The following is a 26287-nucleotide window of genomic DNA, read 5'->3' on the forward strand; positions in this document are numbered from 1 at the left end:
CCATCCTCTGCCTTCTGTGGACAAGTTGATTCTGTATCTATGCAGCCACGTTTCCCTGGATCCCACACCTCTTGATTTTCTGAATGAGTCTACCATGGGGAACCTTGTCGAACACCTTACTAAAATCCAAACACATTATATCCCTTTCTCTACCTTCGTGAGGCACGACTTGCCCCTCACAGACCATGCTTCTCCAAAATGCTCATAAACCCCATATCTAAGAATCCTCTCCAATAGTTTGCTCACCACTAAAGTAAGACCCACTGGTTTGTAATTTCCAGGATTATCTCTACTCCCTTTCTTGAATAAAGGAACAACATTTGTCACTCTCCAGTCATCTGGTACTACTCTTGTGAATGAGCCTTCTTAATAATCAATGAGAAGGGCAAAATAAAAACCTCCATTCAAGCATTGAGTGCTTAAGATATGCCAATTAAATTTTAGGATCTCTAATATGTATTTAAATAGTTACAATGAACTCATTATTCAAATTACTTTAGCCAATTTGATTTATCTGGTCTATATGAAGAGTAGGGACTCTCAGAGTTACTCACTACCTTTGTTTCGAGCTGCTCTTGTTACTTGATTAATTCTTTCTCCGAGAAGGCCTTTGACAAGATGCTGCAATGAGGCTGTTTAACAAGATGAGAGCCGATGGTATTACAGGGAAGATACTAGCATGGATAGAAGATTGGCTGACTGGCAGGAGGCAAAGAGAGGGAATAAAGGGAGCCTTTTCTGATTAGCTGTCAGTGACCATAAGACCATAAAACATAGGAGCAGAATTAGGCCATTTGGCCCATCGAGTCTGCTCCGCCATTCAATCATGGCTGATCCCTTTTTCCCCCTCCTCAGCCTCACTCTCTGGCCTTCTCCCCATAACCTTTAGTGCCGTGTCCAATCAAGAATCTATCAAGCACTGCCTTAAATACACCCAGTGACCTGGCCTCCACAGCTGCCTGTGGTAACATATTCCACAAATTCACCACCCTCTGGCGATAGAAATTTCACCGCATCATGACCAGTTGTATTCCACAGGGGTCGCTGTTGGGACCACTTCTTTTCACATTATATGTCAATGATTTGGATGATCAAAATGATAGTTTTGTGACCAAGTTTGGAGACAATATAAAGATAAGTGAAGCGGCAGGTGGTGCTGAGGAAGCAAGGAATCATCAGAAGGACTTAGACAGATTAGGAGAATGGGTAAAGAAGTGGCAGGTGGAATATTGTGTAAGGAAGTGTATGATCATGCTCTTTAGTAGAAGGAATAAAGGAGCCGAATATTTTCTAAACTCAGGGGTTGGGAGGTTAATTGGCCTAGTGTTTATGTAGCTCATAGAATCCAGGGGGAAGTTGATGAGAATATATGAAAAATAAATAAGATTTACATTGGATTTGATTAGTGCGGACTCAGAGAGCTGAAGGACTCGTTTCTCTGATCTATGATTCTGTGAGCACCTTTGGGAAGGGAAAGAAAATTTCGGGTCAAAGCTCCTTCAATAGAACTAACGAAATGAAAGAACAGGTTAGATTTAAATGCAGAGAGCATAGAGGAGAATAGATAAAGCAAAGGGAATATCTCTTATAGGGTAAAGCCAGTGTTTCTCCGATGTTTATTGGAGCTATCCAGTTAACTAATCAATGAGGTAGTTGACGAGAAAAAAAAACAAAGGGGAATATTATAGCTATGAAACGCAGGCCAGAGCTGTTGTTCCTCTTGAAATCAAAAGGAAGATAAAAGCAAAACGCACTTTCCTATCAGATTCCTTCTTCTTCAGCCGTTCATCTCTTCCACCAATCGCCTCTCAGCTTTTTGCTTCATCCCTTCCTCCTCACCTGTCACACCTATCACCTGCCAGTTTATACTCCTTCCCTCTCCACCCTCCACCTTTCTATTCTGATTCCCCACCTTCTCCAGTCCTGATGAAGGGTCTCCACCTAAAACGCCAACTGTTTATTCCCCACTAGAGACGCTGTCCGATTTGCTGAGCTCCTCTAGTATTTTGTGCCTGTTACTCAAGAGGCAGAATACCTTGTGCGAGTAAAAGCAGTTAATTTGTGAGTCTCATCGCTTAGCAGGTCAGACAGAATCTTTAGAAAGAGAAGCGTTTAACATTCAGGTCACAGACTACTATTAATTTCACCAAAATAAAAATGGTGGAAACACCCTGCACAGCTGGCAGTAACCTTGGAGGGAGGAAAAATTGAGTTAATACCACAGATGAACAATCATATAGCAGAATGGAACAGCTCTCATATAAAGAGAAAAGGAGAGTATCTGAAACTATTAAAATCAATATTGAAGTCTTGAGCCCACAATATGGGCAATGGAAGATGAGGTGCTGTTCCCTAAGCTTACATTGGGCTGTGCTGGAACTGAGGTGTAGTAATACAGACGTCCTGATGTATTCTAACATTGGGGAGTGCATTGTCATTCCACAATACCATGCTTTGAGCAAATAGTTTTTAAATAGTGTCATTTGCATGTGTTTCTGTTTAAAAAGCAGTGATCTTGTCACTGATAGTTGGCAATAAATAAGCAGTAAGATAATTCTGAACTGTTTTGCTCACTGTGGTCTGAAGCCATTCAGACTTGGAGATACCAGAAATGGTCAGGAGTGAAAATGAAGTGATTTCACTACAAGTTAGAAACTATGAAGGATTTGAAGGTATCGACAATCATCCTGAATGTTACAATGAAATTGAAGGTTTGGAGGATACAATCATCGAAAGCACTGTATGAAGGCAGACCATTATCTGCACTAGGTGTCTGCACAGATTTTTTCATCCAAAAGAAGCATATTATGTTAATGAGTTGAGCCAATCATGAATACTAAATTGAAAAGAACACAGCGCAGATTAATTCCTCCATCGATGACTATTAGGAACTTATACACAGTTTTATAGCACTGCAGTAGTATTGGTAGCATTCTAATTTGTTCTATATTTCATTTAAATACATAATTTGTTACTCAGTTTGTCATTTTTATACTTTTTTAATGATTTCCATGAAACTTCGGCTAATTAGAGCAGCCACTTAATTGGGCCAAAATATTCTGATCACGATATGTCCCAACTAACCCGAATCCACTGTATATGTCATATATTCACAAAAGGATGCTGACAGATGGATATTCAGCTCAGTTCTCTACAAAGCTACTTAAAACAAAATCTAATATTCCTTGAAACCAATTCTCCAATCTACAAAATTGCCATTTTTGCTAAATGAAAGATCAAATCATCCAAAAGAAGCATATTGTATTAGTAAGTTGATAGATGAGTTGAGCCTATCATGAATACTAAATTGCTTTTTCCAGAAATCTGCATGGAAGTTGTTCCTTGGATAAGCTTAGTGACAGCAGAAAGATGGTTTAATTAACAAGGATCAATTAACATTACACATTAATAATCTTGATCGAACAATGAGCACAGCCATGCAACTAATCTTTTGTTATTTCCATTGTAACTCTACACAGTGAAAAAAAAATGAATCCAGAGGTTAACATAGAAACATAGAAAACCTACAGCACAATACAGGCCCTTCAGCCCACAAAGCTGTGCCAAACATGTTCTTACTTTAGAAATTACCTAGGGTTACCCATAGCCCTCTATCTTTCTGAGTTCCATGTACCTGTCCAGGAGTCTTTTAAGAGACCCTATTGTATCCACCTCCACCTCCGTCACCAGCAGCCCATTCCACACACTCACCACTCTCAGAGTAAAAAACTTACCCTGACATTTCCTCTGTACCTACTTCCAAGCACCTTAAAACTGTGCTCTCTTGTGCTAGTCACTTCAGCCCTGGGAAAAAGCCTCTGACTATCCACACGATCAATGCCTCTCTTCAACTTGTACACCTCTATCAGGTCACCTCTCATCCACGTTGCTCCAAGGAAAAAAGGCCGAGTTCACTCAACCTATTCTCATAAGGCATGCTCCCCAATCCAGGCAACATCCTTATAAATCTCCTCTGCACCCTTTCTATGGCTTCCACATCCTTCCTGTAGTGAGGCGACCAAAACTGAGCACAGTACTCCAAGTGGGGTCTGACCCGGGTCCTATATAGCTGCAACATTACCTCTCGGCTCCTAAACGCAATCCCATGATTGATGAGGGCCAATGCACCATATGTTTTCTTAACCACAGAGTCAACCTACGTAGCAGCTTTGAGTGTCCTATGGACTCGGACCCTAAGATCCCTTTGATTCTCCACACTGCCAAGAGTCTTACCATTAATACTATATTCTGCCATCACATTTGACCTAGCAAAATGAACCACCTCACACTTACGTAAAAGTTTGACAGATAAATATTAAATATATTCAAGAACTCCAAACAAATACATGGTAGTTTTATGGACTTAATAAGGATATGAGGTGTTCTTTGGCAAGACATGACATAAATCCACTTGAACAAGTCAAATCTGATGTCAGAATAAAACAGTTTGTGGGGTCCCTTCAAAAAATATTCACCAATGCACCTCAATGCTCCATAACCAGCACCCTGCCATATTTCAAACGTAATCTCCTCTGTCAAATTGTAACACATTGCAGTCAGACATCCACCTGGGAAAGATGATATTTGTTATAGTATACTTACATGGTTATCAGATTCAAAACTTAAGTTGGTTTTGGAATTTTTCAATACAAGATGTGTTAATGGACAACTTCTTCCTTCCTGGAAATTAGCAGTTGTTATCCCTGGTTGAAACCTAGTAAGGATCAGTCAGATCCTTACAGTTATAGACGTATTTCGCTAACTTCACATGTACGTAAGATAATGGAATGAATGGTTATAGTAAGGCTTTCTTATTTTGTGGAGGGTAGTAAAAAATTAGCTGTATATCAATTCGAATATCATGAAGGGAAAATGACTATGGACTTGGTGTTGTTTGGAAGTTGATCATTGTTAGGCCCCAGTTAATAAATAATCAGTTATAGCAATTTACTTTGATGTAGAAAAAGCTTATGATATGTTATCGCCACAAGGGTTTCTGTTTAAACATGAAAAGATGGGAATAGATGGGAGAATGTTCAAATGATTCGAGATATTTTATGTGACAGGAAGATACAAGTTAGTGGAAGGGGTGGGGAACAACATTCTCTAAGGAGTATGAGATAGAGAATAGGACTCCACAGGGGCATCTGTGTAGCATACTCCTCTTTAATATTATGATTAATGATGTTTTCTTAAACGTTGGCTCAGATATTTCCAAATTGTTATATGCTGATGATGGAGCAGTGTGGAAGAACAGCAGGAATATAAATTATATAGTTATGGCAATGCAGGCATCTATTAATAAAATAGAAGAATGGAGGATGTCAGTGGGGATTTAAATTTTCTGTTGCACAGATTCAAGTTATTTATTTTATTCTAAAAGGAACATTACACCCACAATTGATCTCAAGTTATATGAGCAATCTCTTAAACAAGAGTCAGTGGCAAAATTTCAATGTATGTGGATGAACACAAGGCTAACCTGGAAGATGCATGTGACTAAAATGGTGCAAAAGTCTGAAAAAGCCCTTAATGTGCTCAAGTGCTTATTTGGGTGTGATTGGGGTGTAAGTAGGAGATCACTTAAACAAAAGTATTCTGTTTTAATCAGATCTGTTATTAATTACGAATGTATTGCTTATGGGTCAGCATCACCAGCAGTCTTAGGGCCCCTAAATAAAGTTCAAGCTCAAGTGTTGAGATTATGTTGTGTTGCTATTAAATCCATCCTCAATTTTGGCATTACTGGTAGAAATGGGTGAAGTACCTTTATATCTATGCAGGATATAGTTAGCGATGGTTTATTGGGTTATTGTAGGAGGACCTAAAGTTGGTCATCCAATATTGTGAACATTGGTAGAGTGTTGGGAGCACTTCATTCGTAAGGTCTTCAGATTTGGGTGGATGGGAAATAAATGGGTACCAAATCTTGGGTTGTTTTATGTGGAATATTATCCCAGTGAACCCATTTCTGCCACTTCTCCATGACTTTTCCCTTTGCCTGTGGTTGATTAAAGCCTTCAAGAAAAGATCAAGATGAAGATTGATTGTATATCAGTGGTACAGGGAGTTCAGCAATATCTGCAAGGCAGATATTATGGTTTCCTGCATATCTATATAGATGGCTCAAAAGATCCAGTGACAGGTCATTCACTGTTTATGTTTATGTTCATTTCTGTTTATGTTTCAGAGTTTCAGGTGACTATTAAGAAAAGATTATCAGACAAACTATTAGTATTTGCATCTGAGATGGTTGCTATCATTTTAGCCTTGGAATGGGTCGCAGAAGTACTTCTGTGCTCTGATTCTTTCTCGGTTTTGACATCTTTTAAAACAGGCATTTCAAACTGTAGGCCACACATTCTTCTTGAGATTGGACAACATCTGTTGAGGCTGCAGGGTCTAGGCTTATGGCTCCTTGCCGACGTTGGGATTGAAGGAAACAAGGCGGCAGAATTCCTAGCCGAGCAATCACTAAAAATTAAGGATGTAAATATAGTGGTGCTTTTGCATAAAGGGAAGGGGAAAACCATAACTAAAAAGTCTATTTGATCACTGTGGCAACAAAATTGAGATAAGGAAAAGGAAGGATGGCATTTATATCAAATTCAGAGGATAGTGAGAAATGGGTATAAAAACGAGGGAAGAAGCTGTACTTACACATTTATGTATTGGACATACTAGGTTGAATAATTTCTTGTTCAGAACTAATATGCATGACTAGGGAGTGCACTTGTCAAGAAACAGTGCAGCATATATTGTTTGAATGCAGATCCTATGAGGTGCAAAGGAAACATCTAATTACTAAATTGAGATCTTTGAGACAGACGAAGTGTAACATGGTAAACACAAAATAATCTGCAGATGTTGTGATCAAAGCAACACTTTCAGTACACTGGATGAACTCAGCAGGTCGGGCAGCATCAGTTAGAAACGATGAGTCGACATTTCAGGCCGGAACCCTTCGTCAGGACTGAAGAATGAAAGATGGTGAAGGATTTGAAGAATGCTTGTAGCTTCAGTTGAAAGGCCAGTAATTTGAAAGACAAAGGGGTGGGGGAGGGGAAGCATTGACGTCATAGCCCTGAAAACAATGGGTAGTAGAAGAAGGAGGCGGAACCATGAGGGAGCTGGGGGAGGGGGTAGAGTGAGATAGGGATAGAGGAAGGGAGAGGGAGGGAATTACCGGAAGTTGGAGAATTCTATGTTCATACCAAGGGACTGGAGACTACCTAGATGGTATATGAGGTGTTGCTCCTCCAACCTGAGTTTAGCCTCATCATGGCAGTAGAGGAGGCCATATATGGACATATCTGAATGGGAATGGGAAGCAGAGTTGAAGTGGGTGGCTACCAGGAGATCCTGTCTGTTGTGGCGGATGGAGTGGAGGTGCTTGACGAAGCGGTCCCCCAATCTGTGTCGGGTTTCACCGATGTAGAGGAGGCCGCACCGGGAACACCGGATGCAATAGGTGACCCCAATAGACTCAGAAGTGAAGTGTTGTCTCACCTGGAAAGTGTAACATGGGTAGTACGTTAGGACATCACTGGCATTGTAATGTATATAAGTGCATATTTGACTTCCTCAAGTATTAGACTTCTTGATATTAGTTGAGTTTTTTTTGAGGGGAGGGGAAATTATAGGCAGTGTACCTCCCATCACTTTGCTCCACAATCTAGCTCAGCTGTAGTGGTAATGCACCTCATGTTAATCTACAAACTGCCATTGAACTTTACTGGAAGAAGAATTAGAAGAATTATGACACTCTCCCTAACTCACCCCTCCAGGTCCATATTTGTCAACCCATTCCTTTTTCCACAACTCATCTACAAACCTCTCTTCCCTGTGATCATGACCTAAATTGTGTGAAGAAAACTCTGCTGGAATTAAGTACAAGTTCCAGATGCACCAGGCCATGTTCCCAATCATTAGTAGAATGTTATCAGGGCGATTTCTGGATTAAGAACTTTTATCTACCTCTAATATTCATCCATACGTGACTTCTTGCACTGCAAGACTATTGGAACTGAAAAGCAGAAAAAGTGGCTGCGCCACAACCGTAAAGTAAATAACACAGAATCTTGACTGACAAAGGTTGTTTCTGCATTTTAATTAATGGAAGAATCATGAAATCGACAACAATGTTGGAGATGTGCACAATGAATTGAGGAAATTCAGAAGGCGCTGTGGGTGATACACTGCTTCTCCACAACTTGCATTGTTTTGCAGCCATCTCCTATGTAATCAAGGAAAACCAATGATTTGATTAGAATTTAAAATGATTTAGGAACCATTTAAGATAAATTACCTTGAAAATGTTAATGTTTTGTTGCATGATTTCAAGATGAGATCTTAATGGGATGCAAAGTCATAATTACTGTTTGGCAAACTCTATAGTTTAAAAATGCAATTTTATATCTGTGGACTGCAATTCCCTGAGGTAAGTATTGCAAAATATTTTAGATTTTAGGAATAACGAACATCAGGTTTTCAACAGTTATTATGATATTAAGCTTTTGCTTTGATTTACATGTATGTTTCTTTTTTTTGTATCTTTCTTTCAAGCATTATTCTATCCGATATACTTGTTAACATATTAGATAAAATTATGCCTTTTATTTCCCGGTCTGCTGACTCTGAGAATTTGAAGTTATGAGTTGCATCTCAGCATCCTTTTTGTTGGACACCAGGAGTTTCCTTGATTACATGACACCAGCCAAGATCATAAAATGAGAAATGGACTTGAGCTTTGTAGATTGCTTTTTTTTAGAAAAGGAATTGTCGCTTTGCCACTTACCATAAAATCCAGGCCTTTAGGGCAAAAACAATGCAAATGAAGTAAACACTTGCTGGAAAGTTTTGCCTGATAGATCACCTTGGCTTTCTAAAGTCATTATTCTCATACATATGTTGGTTTGGCTCCTGTATCAGGCAATAAGTAATAGGCAGAGAACAGTGTGCATTTATTTTAATTTCTTTGATATGTATCTGTCCACACACTGGGATGGTGCTTCCTAGATCCATTATAATTACAATAGAAACCTTGCCTAAGGGTTAGAAATTTCATTATACCCACACACATACTAATGATAACACACTTTATCTCAAGACATCTCACAGCTGCCAACTAAACTGCTGTTTAACAAGTGAAGTATATCTTGAGCATAATGAGCAATATTAGTAAAAAAACAAGGATTAGCAGTTGAAACTATGCTAGCTTTGAACAGTGATACAACTTGTATTCATTAGACAAGTGACCTGTCTCCTCACTCATCATTATCAGTCTGTGTACAAAATTCAAATTTCTAGGCAAAGAAAAACTGTAAAGACATCAGCAGGTGACCATTCTAGTCAACTGCCTGAAATGTTACTACCAAGCCTGTTGGGTACTTTCAATATTTCATATGCCTTTATTTCATAGTTACAAATATCTACAGAAGTTTGCATGTTATGCGTATATAGTATGAATTATCTTTAGCCTGCAGATCCATTTATTAATTTCCTGAGATGGACTTGAACCTGAATAATATTTAATACAACATTATTCTTGCTGGCAGTTATTAACTATAATTAAGAACTAACACAAAAATACAGATTAGAAACCTACAATTGTTCCTCAGACTGCTTACATTTCCAGCACTGATTCCAAGGGAATTAGTGTAAACCTTGGCCACTGAAGCCAGAATTTAAACATTTTTCATTTATCAGCATTTACCGAAGTCTGATATTGTTTGGAAGCACAGTAAAGCACAGCAAAAGCAATCCTGTAACCTACAATGCAACTGTATGAACTTGGTAGGTTCGCTAATTATGTCATAAATTCACTTTCCAAAACAGGTGATAACACAAAAAAATTCCTTTAACGATATCACTGAAGATGCAGAAATGTATTTTGTACTTTACATGAATAAACTTGCAGAACAGAATGCATTCATTTCAAATTCTAATTGATTCCTTGTTAAAATCTAATGCTTAAAGTGTTAAGCTAGTTTTATTACCAAGTCTAAATCAATTATTGTTATAATAAAATTCATAAATAAATATTCTATATATATTCTTAACCTTCTGAATTATATTCAGAACTATTAATGGAGCAATGAACTTTCAAAGTTATGCAAGTTACTGTTTAGATCTGGGATATTAAATTAACTGTGCTTTAAATATTTAATAGGATTTCTTGAATAAAAGGATTGTTTGATGTGACCGAGAAAGATCATACCTTTGGCATCCACTTTGAAGTCATCTGGCAGTAAACCATCTTGCCTGTTGCCGAGGACAAATGCCAGAAAGGAAAGGATGAGAGCATCTAGGATTCCGATAATTGCCAGAATGTAGGCCCAGCGGACGGAGCAGGCACCAAGTGTATACTTGTCTGTTTTTTCCCCACACATCCGCTTTACTTCATCTGAATCCCAGCCATCTGGGAAGATCATGCAGCCCAAGATTAAGCAGCCGGCTGAAAGAGAAGATCAGGAAGGAATGAATGAAAACATACCACATCTTTGGAAGAGAATAACCTCATGGATACAGCCTCACCCATTGAATATTCGTAGAATTTTCTCTTTTGTTTTGGATTTCCAGCATCCACAGATTTTTGCTCCAATTTTCAATTTTGTACTTGAGATAATAACCACCTGGAATTTTCCCTTCAAGCCACATGCTGTGCTAACTTGGAAATATATCGCCATTGCTTCACTGTCACTGGGTCAGAAATGCCAACAGCATTGCTCACAACCTGCAGTGGTTCAGGAAAGCAAGTCACCATCACGTTATCAAAGGCAATTAGGGATGGGTAGTTAAATGCTGGTTCAGCTTAAGAAGCCCACATACCACTGAATTAATTTAAAAAAAGGAATTTGGTTTAGAATCCAATGCATTTGTTGTTAGAGAAAGTTAGAGAAAGTTAGAGAAAATCTACTTCTTTATCCAGAACTGGACGGAAGATTTCAACCCAAAACATTGACTGTCCATTTCCCTCCACAGATTCTGCCTTACCCATTGAGTTCACCACAAGACCATAAATCACAGGAGCAGAATTAGGCCATTCAGCCAGTCGAGGCTGCTCCACCATTTGATTCCCAAGCATCCTATTTGTTGAATAAAGTTTCTAAAAAATACATTTAATCAGAGCTTGTAAAAAGAAGGATTTCAGCAGCTGCCCAACCTGAATGAAAGATCAGGAGTATCCTGCATCTGACTGGCTCTGAAAGCTCATCAATATCTCTGATGATCTCCTATGGCTAATACCCTCTGAATGTTGTATGAGTATGTCGGTGGTTAAATACCATTGCAAAACAGACATAAGTTCAACATCAACTCTCAAAGGCTCAAAGAAACATTGCCATCTTATTGAGTTATTGACATTACAAAAATTGATTTGAAGCCATCAAAACAGCAGCCCCCACAAGTTTAAATAAATCCAATGGGCATCGCATTGTTGATCAAGGACACCACTGCTCTTCAAATAAGGCACCATGAACAGAGTTTAAAAATAAAGAAAAGGCAATCACTTTGCTGCAATTATACTACATACCTCCCAACAGTCAGCAAATTTGTGATGTAACATGAGGAAAGTAATCTTAGGCTACAAAACGATATTGATCAGCTGATTAGATGGGTAAGGTGATGGCAGATGGGTGTCAGTGATGCATTTTGCTGTGGACCTATATCATGAATGGTAGGGACCTTGGTGTACATTCTAAGATTGTTAAAGTGCAGCACAGTTAGATAAAACAGTGAAGGAGACATACGGGATACTTCTTTTCATGACTTGAGGTGGAATATAAGGACAGGGAAATCTTGGTACAATTTTATAAAACATTGTTTAGACCATAGCTGGAATACACTGTGCAGTTCTGGTTGTCACATTACAGAAATTATATCTTGTGCTGGAAAACATAAAGAGGAGATTCATCTGGCTATTTGGGATATTTTAATAATGAGGGGGAGATTGGATAGGCTGAGCCTGGTTTCATAGGAGCAGGTGGGGCAGAGGGGAGACCAAATAGAGGTGCATAAAATTATGAGCAGCATTGATAAACTAGACAGTATGAAACATTTCCACATGGCTGAAGTACCTAAGGCCATTGGTTTAAATTGAGGAGTAGAACATTTCGAACAGATCAGAGGAAGAATTTTTTCACTCAGAGGACGATTGGAGTTTGGTGGTGCTGAGTATTGAAGATTTAAAGAGGTGCTTGAATAGCTAATGTATTGTCGGGTACAGACCAAGAGCCGGTGATTGTGATCAGTACAGACAGGTATTTGATGGTTAGTGTGGACATGATGGGCCGACAGGCCTGTTCTTATGCAGCATGACTCTGTGGCTCTTAAACATTTAAAGATATCAAAGATGCATAAAATGGAGTACAGGTCGCAAAAAGTATCATCAGAAATAAACTTTAGGTGCTTATCCAGTACAGGACAATCTCAGTCACGCCAAAATACTAAAGACCAGTTGAGAAAAGACAAAAATGAAGGAAAACTCATACCTCTTGATCCTGAAGTACCAAGTACATACATTCAAATATTAATTATCCAGTCCTTGATTAATGTATGGACAACACAGCTCCATGCAATAGCCCAACACCAACCATAGTATAACCATCTATCAATTTAAGTCCATAGGTCTATAAGACCATAAGATATAGGAGCAGAATAAGGCCATTTGGCCAATTGAATTTGCTCTGCTATTTCATCATGGCAGATCCAATTTTCTTCTCAGCCCCAATATCCTGCCTTATCCCCGAATCCCTTCATGCCCTGACAAATCAAGAATCTACCAAGCTCTGCCTTAAGTATATATAAAGACTTGGCCTCCACAGCTGTCTGTGGCAAAGAATTCCACAGCTGTACTCTGGCTAAATAAATTCTTCCTCATCTCCGTTCTAGAAGGCTGCCCCTTTATTCTGAGGCTGTGTCCTCTGGTCTTAGGTTCTACCACCATAGGTAACATCCTCTCCACATCCACTCTATCAAGGCCTTTCACCATGCAGTTGGTTTCAATAAGGTCTTATGAACTCCAGTGAATACAAGCCCAGAGCCATCAAACACTTTTCATATGACAAGCCGTTCAAACCTGGAATCATTTTCGTGAACCTCCTCTGAACCCTCTCCAGTTTCAGTGCTCCTTTCTAAGATAAGAGGCCCAAAATTGCTCACAATATTGCAAGGGCTTTATAAAGTCTCAACATTACATCCTTGCTTTTATATTCTAGTCCTCTTGAAATGAATGATAACATTGCATTCCTCACCAAAGACTCAACCTACAAATTAACATTTAGGGAATCCTGCACTAGGACTCCCAAGTCCCTTTGCTAGTCAGTTTTTTGTATTTTCTCTCCATTTAGAAAATAGTCAACCCTTTCATTTCTTCTACCAAAGTGCATGAGCATACACTACCGACACTGTATTCCATTTGCCATTTCTTTTTGCATTCTCCTAATCTGTCTCAATCTTTCTGTAGGCTTTCTACTTCCTCAAAACTACCCACTCCTGCATCTATCTTCATATCGTCTGCAAACTTTGCAAGAAAGCCATCAATTCCATCATCCAAATCATTGACATATAACGTAAAAAGAATCAGCCCTGTGGAACACCACTAGTCACTGGCAGCCAACCCGAAGAGTCTCCCTTTATTCCCACTCTTTGCCTACTGCCAATCAGCCACTGCTTTATCCATGCTATAATCTTTTGAATAATACCATGCACTTTTAGCTTGTTAAGCAGCCTCGTGTATGGCACCTTGTCAAAGGCCTTCTGAAAATCCAACTACACAACATCAACCAATTCTCTTTTGTCTATCTTGCTTGTTATTTCTTCAAAGAATTCCAACAGATTTGTTAGGTAAAATTTCCCCTTGAGGAAACCGTGCTGACTAAAAGTCAAATATTTATATTTTCAAAAGTATGTGAGTCCAAAACCTAATTCCTCTTGGCATGAAATAGTGCAATTGTTATGGGTCTCTCTATTAACGTATTCCTGAGTTGAGCAATAGAATAACTATATTTCTATGATTCCTGAATTTCCCTAAACCTTCTCAGTTGGACATAATGATTTTCCACTTCACTTAACAAATACTGCACTAACAACAATACTTTTAGAGATTCTTTTAAATCTCAGTTGCTTTATAAAACAACAGTTAGGTTGCATAAATACTTCCTTGAAAACCCTGTAACAGGCTAAAGAGGTTTAATAAAAGTTAAAGACTCATATCATTCAAATCATTGTTTTGAAATATTTATTTTCTGACCCACAAATTTTCACTTTTATCAATATGAGCCAGCTAACTACACAAAATAAAAACAGCAATAATCTAATTGCACCTGGTTCCCAAACTGCACTTGCCTTCTTTGATTCCTCTGTACCATTGAGTTCAATGTTTAGCCACCGTAAAATGTGATGCAGTTTGAAGCTATGATTAGGCATTTGAGGGTTGTTCTGGATCCTGCGATAGGCAGCGTTAGAAGCCAAGATGGCTTTTAAGCAGTTTCTATGTAAACTTCTCTGATAATCAGAGTTATTTAAAAGTATTTCAAATATATTTAACTAATGGAAAAATAAATCGTATTATATATTTTTATTTAAAATAGAAAGTACTGATAATTAAAACAGACAGATAAAAATAATTACTGAACCAGCTCTGTAGTTACCAATTCACAGTAACATTATGCATATAGCTGGAACATGATGTCCCAACTCTCATTATCAATGCCCCATCTGATGAAGACAAGCTACCTTCATGACTTTGTCCACCTACGTACATACTCCTTGGTCTCCCCTAGCATCTATTGTTAACATCCTCCTCAATTTTTCTTACAAAACATATCTCTTGATTTATGTGCAGCCTATATGAGACGATGCCAGGAAACTTTCAGCTAAATGCTCACCAGAGATGACATCCATGGGTATGAAGTCATTTGCATATTTGGGACTGGTATATTCTATGTATTAGGTCATATCAGAGAAGCAACCCCAGTGAAGGCCAAAGTTGAAGTTGAAATCGAGTATATTGTTATATATGTATATACAAGTACATGTTGAAAAGGTTTCACGAGCCTGTGCGGCGAGTTGTACACCTTTGGGCTCTGAGGTTTCTAGAGCACCTGTATTTGTTAATTGTCTTAATTAGAGTCACTAAGCCCTTGTGCTCTCTGTTTCATTGTGTTAAGTTTACTTTGACTGGCACAAGTTTTTTGTGTTCTGTGATTATTTCAAGCAGACTCCTGATTAGTACTTATCGCAGGGTCCTTGTTTTGAGAATGACTCGTCTTGTAGTGTCACTCAGTCTAGCCACCAAAGTTTTGTTGGAATTCCCATGTATAAACTCTTCTTTCCGTCTCTACATGAGAGTCTGCTGTTTCTCTGCACCTGGGTTCAGGTATTGCCAGTGCACAATAGGTCCCTTGAAAAACTTAATTGTAGTAGCATCACAGAAGCAGCATTTACAAGAAAAACATAAATTAACCATAAATTATACACAATTTTCACAAGAAAATACAATTACAACAAAAACATTCATTTTACTGCAAAGTATTGCTAAACTATAATGATTAGGGTTTTTTTTTGGTTGATTCAAGAACCAGATAGTCGAAGGGAAGTAGCTGTTCTTGAACCTGCTGGTGTGGGATGCCAAGCTTCAGTACTCCCTGACTGATGGTAGCTATGAGAAGATGGCATAGCTTGTATTGTGGGGATCTTACACGATGGCAGAGCCTCCTGTAGATGCTGACAATTCCAGGCAAGGATGTGCCTATGATGTACTAGGCAGAGAGCACTATTGTCTGCGGCTTTTTATGTTCCTGTGCATTCAAATTGCCATCCCAAAACATGATGCAACCAGTCAGAATACTTTCAACACTACACCTGTAGATGTTTGTAAGAGTGTTCAGTGACATGCGTTAACGCTTTATATGCTAACAAAGATGCGGGCATGCTCTCCTTATGATTGCATCTATGTGCTGGGTGCAGGACAGGTCATCTGATATGTTAGCACCCAAGACTCTAAAGCTGCTGACTCTCTCCATTACCATCCCCCGTGTAGACTTGCGCATGGTCACCCGCCTTCCCCTTCCTGAAGCTAACCATCAGCTCCTTGGTTCTGCTGATATTTAGCGAGTGTCGCTGTTACATTGAACATCTCCTCCTCACTGATTACCAACGCAGGTGCACCTCTATGCTGTGTGCTTTGTTCCCTGTTCTACTCAGAATCCTTTATTATCGCCAAGTTGGTGGACACATACAGGGAATTTGATGCCGGTTTCCCTGAGCTCTCGCTGTACAGAATCAAAAAGCAAACAAAACAATAGTGCAAATAATTGTGAACTATATACAATGAGGTATACCTGTGTATGTACAGGTGGACTTGGTTTATAATAGACTAAAATTCAAGTGTTCATAAGACTGATGGCATACGGAAAGAAACTGTTCTTGTACCTATTTGTCCTGGCATACAGTGATCTAAAGTGCCTACCAGAAGGAAGGAGTTGGAACAGATGATGTCCAGGGTGTGATGGGTCTACAATGATGCTGCTTGCTCGCTTCCTAACTCTAGATGCATAGAAGTCCTGGATCGAGGGCAGCTTCACACCAATAATCCTTTCCGCAGCCCTGACGGTTCTTTGGAGTCTATTCTTTCTTGTTTGGTAGCTGATCCAAACCAGACAGGGATGGATGAACAGAGAACAGACTGGATTATTCCTGAATAGAATTGAATCAGCAGCTCCTGAGGCAGGTTGTACTTCCTGAGTTGACGTAGGAAATACAACTTCTGTTGAGCCTTTGATGGGTGTCCACCTCAGGTCCTGGGAGATTGTGACACCCAGCAACCTGAAGGTCTCCACAGCAGACACAATACTGTTGAGTATAGTGAGTGGGGGGAGTACTGGGGGGCTCCTCCTGAAGTCCACTGTCATCTCCATAGTCTTGAGCATATTTAGCTCCAGATTGTTCTGGCCACACCAGAGGGCAAGCCGTTCCACCACCCGTCTGTATGCAGACTCATCACCGTCTCGGATAAGGCCAATGACAGTTGTGTCGTCTGCAAACTATTTATACTCTTTATAGGCAAATGACTGTGTGGCTAAGCACAGCTCCAATGCCATCTCCACTCTTGCTGACGACACTGCTGTTGTTGAACAAACCAGAGGTGGCGATGAGGCAGCTTACCGGAGAGAGATTGGAAAGCTCAACCATACAGTACCAAGGGTAAAATAATGTTGAATGAAAATGCCATACCGTCCGGTTCCTCATACCATCTGTGACAAAGTAGCCTGTGAGCTAGATCGCATAGAGGCTGAAGAAACTCTTTGAAGTTGGGTGGAGACCATGGACAACATCAGTAGTCCCAACAGCAAAGGAGAATTGGCCTGTCAGGATCTGTGGTGATTTTAAAGTCACCATTAACCCAGTATTGAAAGTAGATCAATATCCTCTGCCCAGGATAGATAGCGTGCAACAGAGGTTATAGAAAGAACAGGCGGGAGATGAGGCTGAATCAAAGCCAGAGGCATGAGTTACAGGGCAATAGAAGCATGGTGCAGTTAAAACAGAAAGCAAAAAATACTGGACTGAGAGTGTTGTATTTGAATGTATGCAGCATAAGGAATAAAATGGATGATCTTGAAATTCAGCTGCAGACTGGCAAATATGACGTTGTGGCCATCTCTGAAATTTGGCTAAAGGATGGTTGTCATTGGGAGCTGAACATCCAAGGATATACGGTACATCGGAAAGATAGGTTAGTAGGCAGAGGGGGTGGTGTGGCTCAGTGTATAAGAAATAATATTAAATCATTAGAAAGAGATGACATAGGATTGGAAGGTGTAGAGTCTTTATGGGTTGAGTTAAGAAATGGGAAGGGTAAAAGGACCCTAATGGCAGTTGTATACAGGCCTCCAAACATCAGCTGGGATGTGGATTTCAAATTACAGCAGGAGGTAGAAAAGGCGTGTCAGAAAGGCAATGTCATGATAATTGTTGGGGATTTTAACATGAAAGTGGATTGGGAAAACCAGGTCAGCACTGGACCTCAAGAGAGAGAATTTGTAGAATGTCTAAGGGATGGCTTTTTAGAATAGCTTGTTGTTGAGCCCACTAGGGGATCGGCTGTGCTGGATTGGGTGTTGTGCAATGATCCGGAGGTGATAAGAGAGCTTAAGGTTAAGGAACCCTTAGGGACAGTGATCACCATACGATAAAGTTCACATTGAAATCTGAGAGGGAAAAAATAAAATCCAATGTGTCGGTATTTCAGTGGGATAGAGGAAATTACAATGGCACTAGAGGGAACTGGCTACAGTTGACTGGAAAGGGACATTTGCAGGAAGGACAGCAGAGCAGCAACGGCTGGAATTTCTGCAAAAAATGAGGGAACTGCAAGACAGATATATTCCAAATAAGAAGAATTCTTCAAAGGGAAGAAGGACACTACTGTAGCTGACAAGTGAAGTCAGAGCCAAAGTTAAAGCAAAAAAGAAGGCATATGAGGAAGCCAGAGCTAATGGGAAGATAGAGGATTGGGGAGATTTTTAAAACTTGCAGAAGGAAACTAAGAAGGTCCTTCAGAGGGAAAAGATGAATTATGAGAGGAAGCTGGCGAATAATATCAAAGAAGATACTAAAAGTTTTTTTAAGTATATCATCATAGCTTGTCACACCAGACAGCCAGCCACTCTAGTGTTGTTTGGTTGAAATTGAGCAGGACAGTGTCAGCTAAATCAGGTGAGAGTGGGCAATTGCGCAGAATGTGTTCAATGTTCTGCACCCTTTCGCCACACTCACAGGATTTGATGGTCTTTAAACCCCACTTCACCATATTGTCTCCTGTCCTACAAACTCCCGCTCTCGCTCTGTTGAGAGTGCACCACTTCTGTCTGTCAAGCAGTGCCCCGTCTGGCAACATTTCTGTGGGGTCTTGCACCGTATTGTTTGGTGGGGTTCTGGCTTCTGTTTGTTGCCAGAGGTCAATCCTGTATGTTTGGGGGGGGGGGGGATGTTCCGTGTGGTAGTTTCTCCACTGTAGCAAAGCTTTTCCTCGATTTTAGCCAGTTGGAAACTGGCACATGATGATGTAGTGGGTGCCGTGGATCTGAGTTCTGTTTACCTTTTTCAATTTTTGTTGTAGTGTGTCTTCGGATCTCTGGGGGAGCAATGCCTGCAAGTCTGTAAATGATGTTAGCGGGTATGAGGCACAATGTGCCCGTGATTATTCGGCAGGCTTCGTTAAGCAACAGGTCTACTTTCTTCGCATGGGCTGATCTGCCCCACACAGGTGCACAGTATTCTGCAGGTGCATAGCAGAGTGCTAGGGCAGTTGATCTAAGTGTGTGAGCATTAGCTTCCCATTTCGTGCCTGCTAATTTTTTAGAGCCAACTTTCTCTTGGAGTTTTTGGATGTGGGTGGCAAATAAGAGCGTCCTATCCATTGTAATGCCCAGGTAAATTGGAGTCGGATGGTGTTCGAGCTCCTTCCCACACCAGAAGATCTTGAGTTTCTGAGCTGCTTCTCGATTCCTGAGGTGGAATGCACACACTTGAGTTTGATGGATTTGGGTTAAGAGACCATTTTTCATAATACTGCTTCATTGTTTCGAGGACTGCTGTACGTTGTACTTCAACTTCTAGGAAGGAGTTAGCTTGTGTTGCTATGCATAGGTCGTCTGCATGGATAAACCTGCATGTGTTAGGAAAGGTTGGTTGGTCATTTGTGTAAACATTAAATAGTAGAGGTGCCAGGACTGATCCCTGTGGTAGTCCATTCTTTTGTGGACACCACCTACTCTTAATTCCGTTCATTTCTACATAAAATCTACGATTTTCTAGGAGGCTTCTTATTACTTTGACTGTGGTTTCGTTCTTTAATATTTTAGATAATTTCAGTAGAAGGCCTCTGTGATTCATAGTGTCGTATGCTGCTGTTAAGTCAATGAATACTGTCCCCGTAATTTGTCGCATTTCAAAGCTATCCTCAATATACTGGGTTAAGTTCAGGACTTGACCGTAGCAAGAGTGGCCTGGCCTGAACCCAGCTCGGTCTGGTGTTAGAAGATCTTTGACTAAGGGGGATATTCTTAGTATTTAAGTAGATTTAAGTATATAAAGGATAAAAGAGAGTCGAGGGTAGATATAGGACCAATATAAAATGACGCTGGAGATATTGTAATGAGAGATGCAGAGATGGCAGAGGAACTGATGCATATTTTGCATCAGTCTTCACAGTGGAAGACATCTGCAGTATACCAGACATTCAAAAGTGTCAGGGAAGTGAAGTTTGTGCAGTGAAAATTACGACTGAGAAGGTGCTCGGGAAGCATAATGGTCCAAGGGTGGATAAATCTCCTGGACCTGATGGAATGCACCCTCAGGTTCTGAAGCAAGTAGCTGGAGAGATTGCGGAGGCATTGACGATGATCTTTCAAGAATCGAAAGATTCTGGCATTGTACTGGATGACTGGAAAATTCCAAATATTACTCCGCTATTTAAGAATGGTGGGAGGCAGCAAAAAAAAAACTATAGACCTGTTAGCCTGACTTCAGTGGTTGGGAAGTTGCTGGAATTGATTGTTAGGGATAAGATTACGGTGTACCTGGAGGCACATGACAAGATAGGCCAAAGCCAGCATGGTTTCCTGAAAGGAAAATCCTACCTGACAAACCTATTGCAATTCTTTGAGGAAATTACAAGCAGGGTAGACAAAGGAGATGCAGTAGATGTGGTGTACTCGGGTTTTCAAAAGGCCTTTGACAAGGTGCCGCAAGGGCTGCTTAGCAAGATAAACGCCCATGGAATTACAGGGAAGTTACCAGTGTGGGTGGACCTTTGGCTGGTCGGCAGAAAACAGAGAGTGGGAATAAAGGGATCCTATTCTGGCTGACTGCCAGTTACTAGTGCAGTTCCACAGGGGTCAGTGTTGGGACCACTGCTTTTTACAATGTATTTCAATGATTTGGACTACGGTATTAATGGATTTGTGGCTAATTTTGCTGATGATACAAAGATAGGTGGAGGAGCGGGTAGTGTTGAGGAAACAGAGAGCCTGCAGAGAGACTCAGATAATTTAGGAGAATGGGCAAAGAAGTGGCAAATGAAATACAATGTTGGAAAGTGTATGGTCATGCACTTTGGTGGAAGAAATAAATGGGCAGACTATTATTTAGATGGGGAGAGAATCAAAATGCAGAGATGCAAAGGGACTTGGGAGTACTTGTGCAAGATACCCTAAAGGTTAACCTCCAGGTTGAGTCGGTTGTGAAGAAGGCAAATGCAATGTTGGCATTCATTTCCGGAGGTATAGAATATAAGAGCAGGGATGTGATGTTGAGGCTCTATAAGGCATTCGTGAGACCACACTTGGAGTATTGTGTCCAGTTTTGGAGAACGGATGTACTGACATCGGAGAGGGTTCAGAGAAGATTCATGAGAATGATTCCAGGAATGAAAGGGTTACTGTATGAGGAACGTCTGGCAGCTCTTGGGCTGTATTCCCTAGAGTTCAGGAAAATGAGGGGTGATCTCATAAAAACATTCTAAACGTTAAAAGGCCTGAACAGATTAGATATGGCAAAGTTATTTCCCATGGTAGGGGATTCTAGGACAAGAAGGCACGAGTTCAGGATTGAAGGACATCCTTTTAGAACTGAGATGCGGAGAAATTACTTTAATCAGAGGGTGGTAAATCTGTGGAATTTCTTGCCATGAGCAGCTGTGAAGGCCAAGTCATTGGGTGTATTTAAGGCAGAGATAGATAGGTTCTTGATTAGCCAGGGCATCAAAGGGTATAGGGTGAAAGCAGGGGAGTGGGGATGACTGGAAGAATTGGATTAGTCCATGATTGAATGGCAGAGCAGACTTGATGGGCCAAATGGCCTACTTTTGCTCCTATATCTTATGGTCTTATATTTTTGCAAACCTTTCTGGAGGATGACACCTCAGCAAAGTGGACTTAGGAACATCTCCAAAGTCTCAGGACAGTGTTGGAAGATTATGGACTCAGAGCATGATGCATCAAGTGTGAATTCTTTAAACCAAGCATCACTTACTTTGGTCACACCATTGATGCACAACGATTACACAAGTGCGTTGAAAAAATTCAAGCAGTGGTGGATGCTACTGGACATGTCACAGTTGCAGTCCTTTTTAGGATTTGTCAATTACTATAACAGGTTCCTGCCAAACCTGGCTACTGTGCTCCTCCCCCTTGAACTCATTACTACAGATTGGGAAGAAATAGCAATGGATAAAGCAGTGTGATGCATAGATGCATAGAGTTGGGGGTGATGTATTAGCATGGATAGAGGATTGGTTAACTATTAGAAAGGAGAGAGTTGGGCTACATGGGTGATACTCTGGTTGGCAATCAGTGGTGAGCAGTGTGCCACAGGGGTCGGTGCAACTGTTCATGATATACATTAACAATCTGGAAGAGGGGACCGAGTGCAGTGTATCTAAGTTTGCTGATGATACTAAATTGAGTGGAAAAGCAAATTGTGCAGAAGATGCAGAGAGTCTGCAGTGAGATATAGATAGGTTAAGTGAGTGGGCAAGGGTCTGGCAGATGGAGTACAATGTTGGTAAATGTGAGGTCATCCTCTTTGGAAGGAAAAATAAAAGCAGAGTATTATTTAAATGGTAAAAAATTGCAGCATGCTACTGTGGAAAGTGACTAGGGAGTGCTTATGCGTGAATCACACAAGGCTGGTTTGAAGGTTCAGCAGGCTATCAAGAAGGCAAATCGAATGTTGGCCTTCATTGTTTGAGGGATTGAATTTAAGAGTAGGGAGGTTATGCTGCAACTGTACAGAGTACTGGTGAGGCTGCACCTGGAGTACTACGTGCAGTTCTGGTCTCCTTACTTGAGGAAGGATATACTGGCTTTGGAGGGGGTGCAGAGGAGGTTCACCAGATTGATTCCAGAGATGAGGAGGTTAGACTGTGAAGAGAGATTGAGTTGTCTGCGACTATATGCACTGGAATTCAGAAGAATGAGAGGAGATGTTATAGAAACATCTAAAATTATGAAAAGGATAGATAAGATCGAGGCAGGAAAGTTGTTTCCATTGGTAGGTGAGACTAGAATGAGAAGACATAGCCTCAGGATTCAGGGGAGTAGATTTAGGATAGAGATGAGGAGGAACTGCTTTTCCCAGAGAGTGGGGAATCTGTGGCATTCTCTGCCCAATGAAGCAGTGGAGGCTACCTTAGTAAATATATTTAAGACAAGGTTGAATAGATTTTTGCATAGTAGGGGAATTAAGGGTTATGGAGTAAAGGCAGGTAGGTGAAGATGAGTCCATGGCCAAATCAGCCATGATCTTATTGAATGGAGGAGCAGGCTCGATGAGTCAACTCCTGCTCCTATTTCTTATGTGAGATGACATTCCAAAAGACAAAGGAAATATCAGACATTGTACTCAGACACCTACATCGTCCAGTGAAGCTTGCTTGTGGCACCTTGCCTTATAGTATAGATGGAATCATGTCACATGCTTTGAGTGATGGAAATGAATACCCCATGGCCTTTGCATCATGTTCCCTTACCACTGCAGAGAATAATTATGCACAGATTAACAGAGAGGCCATGAGTCTGGTCTGAGGTGTAAAATGTTTCAACTAGTACTTGTATGGGAGAGAGTTTACCATCTTTACTGATTCTACTGTCCTTGCAGTGCATTGTGTACAAAGCTAGGTAGGGAGTTAAACACGTTCTCAGAAATCATCCTAGCCGGAAGCTATCTTCAGGGCTTTTAACGAAAAAACTTTGTGAACTGGCAGAAAGTTAAATAAAACATGTATTAGATTTAATACAGAATTGTCATGCGCCTGAATATACTAATATTATCTATAATTCTCATGAGCAGCGTTAAACAACATTCTATAGCTATGATGTAGGCCAGAGTAGTGTTTCCTGATCTTTTTCGCCCAATGCCCCCCTAAAGCGCTTTCATACTTGGCAAAGACCCCCCCCCCCCAAGCATCTTCATACTTGCAAATGCCCCTCTTAGGCACAATATACTTTTTGGCACTGCCATAGTGTAAAAACATGCCTACTATATGTTAACATGAGAAAAATGATTCTGCTTTATATTTTTATTTATCTTTAAACCTAGCTTACACAGTATCTGTGCACTGTACAGCAGTTTCAATATCAATGTGATCCTTGAGCCTGATGGTTTTTCGCAAGAGTTGAAATATTTGGTTCAAGTTGTGACAGCAAAAGCCTTAAGTCCCCACGAAATAACAATGTCCAAGCAGCTTCTGTTTTTGAGAGTATGCGGTTCACTGCACTGAAGCCTCTTTCAACAAGGTAGGAGGATGGAAATGCAATAAAGAGCAATTTGGCTCTTCTCCAAAGACCAGGAAACTTCATATGACGGTGTAGCCACATACCACAAGAGCGAACATTTTTCAAAAGCATTTTTGCTTCTTCGTCATTCTAAATTTTGATCATTTTTTCTTACAATTCTCTTCCTATTTTTCCACTTTGCATAGAAGTGGGTCAATTATCCAATAACCCTTGAATTGATTCTGAATATCCTTCTTCATTGACTGCAGGTATAAACAGTACTCTTGTAAATCACCCTCTGAGAAAGAGAGCACCATACTACCGATGCAGGGAAACTGTGAGAGCATTCTACTCCCAATGTTTTACTTATTTATTTCCAATTTTCTGATACAAGTGGAGACTACACTTCCTGTGTGGATTAAAGTAAATTCTCACCTCGCAGTTTCATATTTAGAATGATCATTTTGTCATACCGATCGGCTAGGTATGTAACATCTCCACGCAGAAGTTCAATCTTGTTTCCCAAGCTCTTGACTTTGAGCAAAAATTCAACCACAGTGTCAAAAAGATCAAAGAAATGTTTAAGCAGCAGCCTTTTGACAACCAATGCACTTCAGTGTGAAGAAGCAAGCGTTCAAACTCCATCGTTATATTGGCATAACCAGCAAAATATTCTGCTCTTTAATATCTTAGCAGATATTACAAGAGTCATGCTTGAAAAAAGTCACTGGCTGAGGTTTTTGGCTGTGAGATGCTGACAATGAATTACACAATGGATTGCAAGCAGACTTGGAATTTCTTTTTTCATAAATGCCACTAAGCCAGCATGACGACCTGTCATATACGGTGCTCCATCTGTTACACAAGAAATCATGTTCCTAATTGAAATACTTTTATCCTCAATATACATTTTGAGTTTGTTGTAGATTGATTCTCCTTTGATAATTGTATTTAATGTTTTACATAAGAGAATCTCTTCATAAACTTTTCCATTTTTGATAAACCGTACATATGTCATTCGCAATGCCTCATTGTATCACACAGTTGACTCATCCAGTTATATCCCAAATTCTGTTTTTTGTAGCTCTGTGCATAGTTGATACTCAATGTCTTCACTCATTTTGTCAATATGATGAGCTACAGAGTTATTACTCAGAGGAATTGATTTTAACATACTGTACTGGTATCCTTTCTGAGGACAGTGCTGAGCACTTCTGATACAGCAAGCATTATTAATCTTTCACCTATTGTATGAGATTTGCCACACTTTGCTGTCATTTTGGAAATGTTATAAGAAGCAATGAGATCACTATCCAGATCATTTTTAGCTTTCTTGGCAAATGACTTGAGTGTGCAAAGCTTTTAAAATGCTTCTTTCATCTTCTCAAACCCAGTAATACCATAAGTAGCCTTTTCAGGGCGTCTTTTACAGAAGTGTTCCTGCAATTTTGATGGTTTCATGGCTCATTAGATGGTACAGGATTACAAATAAGACACATGGGGTGTTGCTGATCTGACGGGAACGGAATAAACCCATACTCCAGGTATGTAACATTGTATGGCTGCACCTGCAGTTTCTGTTTCTTAGCGGGATTAGAATTCACTGCCTTCAGACTCAGAGAGTTGCTCCACAAGTTTTTAATCCATCATGAACAGGTCTAGTTTAAAATTAAAAATTAACACAAACTGGGAATGTCTATCAGATGTTGACGACAGCAGTGACTTGACACGGTCGGTCGGGTCTCGTGCCTCAAATTAGGGTGCTGCTTGCCGCCTCCCCTCAACCCCCAGGAATCTTGAACATCTGTCCGACGACTTCTATTTTCTATCTTCTATTTTCCCTAACACCTTCTTAGGACACGTAATTGCCCTCGTTGGGAATCACTGGGCTGGAGTGAACTTGTGGCACAACCATAGTTTAATAATGATAAATGATAAGCATAATACTTCCTTTAAAGTACATCTTGTAAATGTTTACCAATATTAAGAAAGCTTAAGACTCACAG

At 40.2% G+C, this 26287-nt stretch overlaps 1 protein-coding gene across 3 annotated transcripts in view; it reads right to left on the reverse strand.

Annotated features, from left to right (window-relative positions):
* Positions 1–26287, reverse strand: part of lhfpl3 (LHFPL tetraspan subfamily member 3) — a 225986-nt gene that overhangs the window by 59910 nt on the left and 139789 nt on the right. For all 3 annotated transcript variants that reach the window (XM_072241662.1, XM_072241660.1, XM_072241661.1), the window contains one exon: positions 10220–10456. In XM_072241662.1, coding sequence (XP_072097763.1) covers positions 10220–10456 — 237 coding nt within the window. The remainder of the gene's footprint in view (positions 1–10219; positions 10457–26287) is intronic.

Source organism: Mobula birostris, chromosome 23 (genome assembly GCF_030028105.1).
Source record: "Mobula birostris isolate sMobBir1 chromosome 23, sMobBir1.hap1, whole genome shotgun sequence".
In the NCBI taxonomy this organism is placed as follows: Eukaryota; Metazoa; Chordata; class Chondrichthyes; order Myliobatiformes; family Myliobatidae; genus Mobula; species Mobula birostris.